Here is an 8,302-nt window from a genome sequence, read left to right on the forward strand (position 1 = left end):
GAGGGCGAGCGCTGTATATAGAGAGCACAGTGTTATCCTAGTTATGGCAGGTAATTAGATGTGTAATAGTGACGTCACTGTTATTGCTGATGACTGCACGGAGCCGGCACATAGTATCGGAGCTGGATAAACCTGTATCTTTCCTTGTAGCCTCGGGAGATGGATAGCAGAGCTGTGTGATGAGAGGAAATGTGGGTGTGTGACGTGGACTTGTTGTGGGTGGAGATGTCCTCAGTATAAAGGCTCAGAGACCGGCTCTTCAGGAATCTCAGTGACATCAGAGTCTGCGGCCGCTATGAATGAAGCTGAGAGCAGAGGAGAATCGCTGTATCTCAGCATTGGGGTGCTGGCTGTTACTGCAGGTACGGGACACTGAGCTGCCTTGTTCCCTCACTGTATATATCCATAGTAAGAAAAGTTACTATAGGGCTATAACTATATTATATGTTTTTATGTTTTTATTCTCCTGTTTTAGGCAGTTTACTTCTCTCAATACAATATTACAGTATTGGAGCGTCTGCTCCTCTTATACCCACAACTGCCCTGGGCGTCCTCCTCCTGATATCGGCAGCTATTTTAGGATATTCAGGTATGGATCTACTGACAGAATATGTTGTATAAAGGGATTTCTGGCAGCGCTGACTTCTGCAGCGGTCGGTGAGCGGCGCTGCTGGCGATGGGTCTGGACGTGCCTCCTGGGACGCCGGCTCATCCATCAGAATAGGACTGGTGCATGATACCTGCCGACTGCGCACGCGCCTGGCCGATATGTGTGGATGTGACGTCCCCAGCGCCGCTCACCTACCAATGCGGAAGGGATCGGAGCCCGACCATCCTCGTAACTGTTTAATTAAAGTTGAGTACATTTACTAAAAGCTTTAGAATCATTTGCTTAGAAATAATCAGTGTTACAGTTCAGACCGGTAATGAATGATCTGAACATAGGGCTGTTATAGGAAGGAGACGGCTGGAGATGAATTATTACATAGGACATCATTATAACATAACATAATGGTAACACTGCAATGCCTCTATAGTGATTCTGTGACAAATCTATACGATATATTCAGTATCTGGGGCTTTTCCAGATCTGTAATCACATCCGATCCCGGGCTCAGCTCCCGTGATTCTGTCCTTTCCATACTTCCCATATGTGCAATGTTCTGGCACAGTCCGGATCACCAGATACAGGACAGGGAAACGCTGTACTAATTTGTGCTGAGACTTTTCTAGTGTTTGGGGGAATTTCAGGGTAGAAGGAGAGATCAGCTTATAATGTGCCACAATATGGGATGGGATGTGTTAGTGTACAGTATGCATCACTGTGCAATGTAATGAGCGGCTCAGAAATGGAAGAATGACCGCAAGATGGCCTGATATTATATAGAAACACTTTACATAAATAGAAAAATAAAATGCTCTTCATTAGAAACGTGGTAAAGTCATTCTAAATAACAATAATGTACTAATACCATTGTAAAACACTGCATAAACGTGAATCTCTCCTCTGAGAGCAGCATGATGTAGGAGCAGAGACCCTAATTCCAGCAATGAGTCACTTACTGGGCTGCTTCCTGCAGTTTTGATAAAATCACAGTTTTATCTGCTGCAGGTCTACCAGTTCTCTGAATGCTGAGCTCTGTAGAATCCTGAACACACCACTGACTGGCAGCTTTCTGTGTACACTGTGCATACACTGCCAATCAATGATAGGGTGGGATTATACAGTGCCTCTAAATATAGAGGACTACATGGCAACAGATTTACTATTCCTGTATTTAGAATTTCCTGCTGATAAAACTATGATTTTACCAAAACTATGGCAAGCAGCTCAGTACCCAGTACTGGAGTCAGGGTTTCTGTCTCTATATCATGCTGTTCTCAGATTCAGTTGTAATAACCTGGTGGCAGAATCCCATTATCCAGCAATAAATTCCAATCAACCTTATAAAAAGCCATTAATCGCCCCCACATTGTTGATCCCCTCGGCAGCCTGTTGATTCGCTGCACAGGGACATTTGGTCGCGCGGCCGTTCATGTCCTACAAATCATCAGGCTGCGGAGGCAAACTCGAGAAGGCAGAGTATTGGCGGAGCCGGAATGATGGGGAGTTTAGGCAGTAATTATATTACCCTATCAAATGTATCTGATCTTAATATTAAAAAATTACTGAATTATTGGAAATACTGAATCTAAAAATATTACCTATTTTATATTTTCATTGTCATTTACATATTAGGAATCCGGAAAATACGAGGAAATGTTTCCCTGTGGGTCTCATTTTACTGGACGGTGTCAGCTCTGTGGAGTGGATATGGCGTCAACCTGATCCTGAGGGGAACCAACGTCATCAGCGTCTCTGACATGAGAAATGCCCTAGTTCCTGGCTTAGTCGCCTTCTTCCTGGGGCTGCACATTATTGGGGTGGTGGGGATCCTTCAGAAGGAAACTCTTCTTGCTTTGATGTCTGTGGCTCTTTCTCTTTCCAGCATTCATGAAATCGTTCTCTTCTATGATAGTAGAGTCGGCTCCTCGGCAGTTGCATGTAATTATCTTATTATAGTTGTGCTCCTTGGGATATACTTCTCCGGTGGCCGGACGCTCCATAGCATCACCAAGGGCCAGGTTATGTTACCAGGAACAGACATAACTAATAAAAGCAATGAGCCAGGATCTGATGGCTCCAGTAAGGCGGCATTCATAGCTGCGGGCCTCATTCTTAACATGGCGGCCTCTAGTGTGTTTGGCTGCCGGCTCCTGGGAATAACCAGTAGTCTTTTCATTGGTCAGGTAGCCTGGCTGTGGACAGCGGCGGTCTACCAGACCGTTATCTGTATCTTTTCATACCGTCATTATCACATGCTAGAGGCTACACATTTTGCCTTTTTTTCCATCTTGAGATTTGCTGAAGGCTATTCTCTACTGTATCAGTTCCTAAACACAAGTCAGTTACATTACCCCCTTCCATTCTTGGTGGTTTTCTCCATACTATTTTTTGTCCTCACTCTGTTTACAAGTATTCAGAGTCCTATAGAAGCAATATATCTATTGTTTTATGTCGCCTACTGCATTGCATTAGCTTCTAACCCACAAGGATTTTTCCATGGTGGACCCCAAGGAGTTAATATCGCAATATATATAGTTTCAGCCATTACAGTTCTCATCACTTTATATAATGCAAAGTCTTCTACAACGATCCCAACAGGTGAGGGCATTATCAGGAAACTATTCCTCAGCAATAACATGTTCAAGCTCCGTCAAGATAAAGATATAAATGAGCCCTACCTTGGTTATTCCAAGTATGGCGATGCAGAAATCCTCGCCCACGCATGCAATATTTTGGCTGCCTTTGCCATGACTATGCCGGGGAGCCCGGGTGAACCTTTGCTTACGGTTGTCTTGCCGTGGGTTGTGGTGGCTGGAGGACTTTATAATCTCATCTGTGGGTCTGTAGCTTTCTCCCGAGGTAAGACACTAGAAAGCAGTGCCTTTATTCTGTATGGGGTGATGTGGGTGATCTGGGGGATTTCCCGGTATAGTGGGGTCTATGACACAAGCAGAGGCTTCAACACGGCCGTAGGAATTATATGTTTCCTTCTCTTTAATAGTTTTCTTGTTCTCAGCACACTTTTCCTGTCTAAAGCCTGGTTTGTGTACACTCTCACCTTCCAGCTTATCTTAATCAGCTTTCTTCTTGATGCTCTCAATGTGCTCCCTCAAGGCTATGATATCGCTGTTACTATTATATTTGGCCTTGCTGGATTCTACTTATTTCTTTCCACTCTTCACAATACCACTTTTGAGACTCCCCTGATCCCAGTTGGCAGCGCCATTATCAAAATTAGTGGTTTTACCAATGACAGATCAACATGTCCTCACCTGATTTCTACAAGGACCAGCTCAGTCCAAAAGATTGCAGGTAAGAGATAAGAGAAAGATGATAGTAACCCTTGTAAGACGTTTTCTTTGTATAGAACTAAGAAAGATTTATTAGAAGACTTACATAAATGTGATTTTCATGTTCTTGCTTTTTTAGAAATCATGAAAAATGGCGGTATATGTGGCGTCCCTACCGACACGGTGTACGTACTGGTGGCCGCCTGCAATCACCCGGAGGCAGTGGAGCGGGCGTACAAGTAGGTTAGGCCACAACACAGCGACTGAAGGTTTTCTGAAAATCTCATTATTATAGATGGCGGACGCTGCAGACAAATACATTGTATATTACCTGCGGGGTTGTGTGTGACACAGTGACCTATAGATCCTCATAGTGAGGACTCTGTGACGTGCGGACTCTCAATGTCTGCCCTTAAGAATATGGCAGGAATACATGGAAAGGAAGAGCACGGGCCGGGTTATTCTAATCTATTATCTGCCTAAATAAAGTAACAATAGAAAATCTAAATAGAAGAATAAGGCTTTTTTTATTATTTTTTTACAGTAAAATAAATGTGATATAAAGGAAAGTTATTTCTATATATTGTATACAGTATATATTGTCTATATATTGTAAACTCCAATAGACAATTCTCTAATGAGCTTTACTTTCCCTTTTTCAGGACAAAGCGTCAGGCTCAGGATCGGCCGATGTCTCTGTGGATATCAAGCCTACAGCAACTGGAACCGGCCAAACATCTGCTCAGTCCTCTGCTCTGGGACTTCATGGAGGCGGCTTGGCCCTCGTCCATCAGTCTTGTGATCCCAAGAGGTGAGAACCTACTGTATATACGGCCACAAGAAACTGTCATCTCCTCCAGACCCCAATGCCATAGATATAAGTCACGTCCTCACATACAACAATTCCATCATGTCCCTTATTTCTGTGTCACACCAGGATCTGCCTAAAATGTTAATAAATGTATTTCTCTCATAGGACCATGGCTGGATGTTTTAGGAGCTCGTGACTCCGCAAAATACATAGGAACCCCTCAGAGCATTGCTATCCGGATCCCCGACTGCTCAGTGACCACTCACCTCATTGATATGGTAACAGAAAAGGCGACTTCATCCGTTTTCCCAAACTGCAGTCAGATAATATGTTTCTTCACAGATTACAGAAAAGTATAATCCATACTTACAAAACGTTTTCATAAAAAATAATATCTGCAGCCAAATGAATCTTCCGGTGTCTTCGTCCTGCAGGTCGGCCCCATTGCAGTGACGTCCGCCAATCCTTCTGGAGAAGCCGACACTACTCATCACAACCAAGTCTATGCAAAATTAGGAGACAAGGTAGCATGGATGATGGATATTTAGCCGGGTATAGTTACAAGGTAAAGACAATAGGTAAAAGCCTCTATGTTTCCTCTCAGGTTGATGGCGTTCTGTGTGATGGGGCGTCCCCCGAAAATATCGCTTCTACTGTGGTAGATTGCACAAAGATAGACGCTGGTAACATCGCATTCTTCAGAGTCGGCATCGTGCCCAAGTCACAGGTAATGCTGGGATACTAGTATTGGATTATTATTGTTATTTACACATTTTTGCAGTTATTCCAGTCTGATTGATAAAGCCCAAAATGTTATAATAAAGAAAATGATATTCCCCCAGGCCACAGCCCACCAGACCTTTCTATCAATCCTGGACCAGTATCAGTTATATAATTACAGATCCCGAATACAAGGATTTTCTAAAATATGTGACGGCTGCGATTATATTACCAGCTCTCGTCCCTAAACTCCACTGTATTGATAGGGTTAATGATTTATGGCTGCAGTCATCTAAATACCTATAACAATACTTCTGGGAAGAAAAGTGTGAAAAACATGTCAGTATATAGTAACATCAGAAAACGCATTTCCTAACACAAATTATTATATTTTTCAGGTTTTACAAATATTAGACCAAGTTCAGACGAAGCACAAAAAGGGTCTCATTAATGGGGGATTCTCTGGATCCACAGAAGAAATCACACAGAAGATGCAGGGGTCTAATAACCAGACAGACGTGCGGCCCCAGACCAACTCTGAAGATAACGGATCTGCGTCATATGATAACGAGGGCTTCACAGCAGAGGATGAGCCCCAGGGAAATTAACACTGGTGAATGTGGCGAATTTTGTAAATATTGAACGACCCAAGTTGCAAATTTTATACTTATTTATTTTATTTAAATATTATTTTGTTAATAAATATTAAATATTTTTGTAAAAAAATATTGTCATCTTTTCAAAGACAGAGGCAATCCGATTTTTAAAGGACTTTTTCGCTCGACCTATTACCAGCCAAACATAGTCATCAAATAAGATAGGATTAATTACATTAACCCCTTTTCAACCAACAAGTACTGGTACGTCCTTGGTTGCCTCCGTTTAGTTACCACGGGTTCTGGCCGCAACTTCTCTGTATTCCCCGCACATGTCTTCTGATCTGATCAGCAGACATGTGTGGCTAACAGGCACACTTGGATCGGAGATCCACTGGTGTCTGTCAACCCCTTAGATTGCACTGTCAAATACTGGCACAACAATGTAAAGGGCAACAGTGGAGATTGCGCAGTTCCCTACTGCCATCAGCGGCCCCTTGACATGATCACGGGGTGCAAATGTGTTGTCATGGTAGCTCGGGGTCAGCTGATGGCTCCTGATGTTGACATGACTCACTTTCTGTGAAAGCCAACAGAGCGCCGACACTCACAGGAGATGAGCATTTTTGCTGACCAGAGCGTTGCTGCTCTGATCAGCAGAAATGCACAGGCAGTGATAAAGTCCCCAAGGGAGACTAGTAAAATAAAAACTGTAGAAAAAAGTTTTAAAAAATATTATAAAATAAAAAAACCTAAAAGTTCAAATCACCCCCACTAAATATAAAACGGTTAAAAAAATTAAAAAACTACACATATTTGGTATTGCTGCATTCAGAAATTCACAATATATCAAAATTTAAAAACAATTACGGTAATCTGATTGGTAAACGGCACGGTGAGGAAAAATTACAAAAAGCAAAATTTTTTCACTGACGTTTTTCACTGGTGTGTAAAACACGCACATGTCCCTGCGTGTGCCGTGAATCACGGCACACGTGGGTTGTCTAAGTGCAATCCGGGCTCCGTTCTCCGTGGCCCGTGATTGCACTTAGTAATCAACTCACCTGCGCCCGCTCCCGCTGTCCATGGTGCTGATCGCTGCCGCGGTGCAGCATCCGGCCGGCGCTGACCCCCGCAGCAGCTGCTTCCAGGTCGGCTGTGTCGCGCATCATGAATAATGACAGTAATGAGCCGGCTTAGAAGCAGCAGGCTGCACGGGCTGCAGAGGACATCGCTGGACGCCGGGTGAGTAAAAATGTTTTTTATTTTAAAAGCACGTTTTTTTCTGGCACGTGTTTCACGGACCACACTACTGCGTGGTCCGTGGGACATCAGTGATGCCAGAAAAAAATGGACATGTCTCCGTGCGGCAAACACGCACACGCGGGTACGCCGCACGGAGACACGTGCAGTGAAAAATCACTGATGTGTGAGCAGACCCATTCATTATAATGGGTCTGCGTATGTCAGTGATTCTGGTACGTTTAAAAAAAAGCACAAACGTACCAGAATCACCGACGTGTGAAAGGGGCCTAAGGCAAACAAAACAGCACATCGACGTAAACATTTTATTTTTTTCACTATTTCTCCACATTCGTTATTTTTTTCCCCATTTTCCAGTACAATATATGGTAAAACTAATGGTTTCATTCAAAAGTACACCTTTTCCTGCAAAAAATAAGCCACATATAGCAATATTGAAAAATAAAAAAGTCATGGCTCTTGGATAATGGGGAGAAAAACACGAAAATGAAAGATGGAAAATTGCTCGTGGCTGAAGCGGTTAAATATCTATATTTTAACACTAAAAACTTTGAACTCGTATTTGTGTACAATTATTATCTATGGTGTTTTGATTAAAAAGTCTAATTAGATAATTGTCCTGGGTTCCTCTTTTTAACGTGAGGATAACCCTTATTTTCAAGTCTTGAGCTGTAATGACCTGTAATGTAAAACCTAAGGACAAGGAAAGCAGGAAAGTCCAGCTTCAGGGTGGAAGCACAACAGAAATGCGTTTTGATGCATACATTATAGCGGTTTCCTTGTGGAAGTTTTGATGTCCCGTGTACTTGAAATCCTCAAGAAATAAAGAAGAAATTGTTCATTGGAGCTGGACTTTCCTGTTCGACTTGTTCGATTATCAGGCCGTGGCAGGGCCTTTGTCCGGGCTCTGAACAATGAGTGGATACAGAAATGGTGAGCTGGATTCATTGCTACTTTACATAAAACATAAGGATGACAAGACATTTGTCTCGTTGCTGCCTCACAAAGCCTCTTG

General features: G+C 42.9%; 1 protein-coding gene across 1 annotated transcript; it reads left to right on the forward strand.

Moving 5' to 3' along the window:
• Nucleotides 1-281: 281 nt before the first annotated feature.
• On the forward strand, nt 282-6,079 carry LOC142250553 (uncharacterized). Its single transcript, XM_075322731.1, has 9 exons — nt 282-362; nt 476-589; nt 2,240-3,919; nt 4,037-4,136; nt 4,560-4,708; nt 4,874-4,986; nt 5,143-5,232; nt 5,313-5,435; nt 5,827-6,079. Exons 1-9 carry the CDS (start codon nt 296-298, stop codon nt 6,034-6,036), a joined length of 2,646 nt encoding a protein of 881 aa, XP_075178846.1. The 5' UTR covers nt 282-295; the 3' UTR covers nt 6,037-6,079.
• Nucleotides 6,080-8,302: the final 2,223 nt, after the last annotated feature.

Source organism: Anomaloglossus baeobatrachus, chromosome 9 (genome assembly GCF_048569485.1).
Source record: "Anomaloglossus baeobatrachus isolate aAnoBae1 chromosome 9, aAnoBae1.hap1, whole genome shotgun sequence".
In the NCBI taxonomy this organism is placed as follows: Eukaryota; Metazoa; Chordata; class Amphibia; order Anura; family Aromobatidae; genus Anomaloglossus; species Anomaloglossus baeobatrachus.

Excerpts from the sequence above, each read along its gene's own strand:
- LOC142250553 (XM_075322731.1), top strand. The coding sequence starts at position 296 with ATGAATGAAGCTGAGAGCAGAGGAGAATCGCTGTATCTCAGCATTGGG. Across the intron at positions 590-2,239 it reads AGCTATTTTAGGATATTCAG|GAATCCGGAAAATACGAGGA; the intron begins GTATGGATCTAC and ends TTTACATATTAG. Across the intron at positions 4,709-4,873 it reads CAGTCTTGTGATCCCAAGAG|GACCATGGCTGGATGTTTTA; the intron begins GTGAGAACCTAC and ends TTTCTCTCATAG.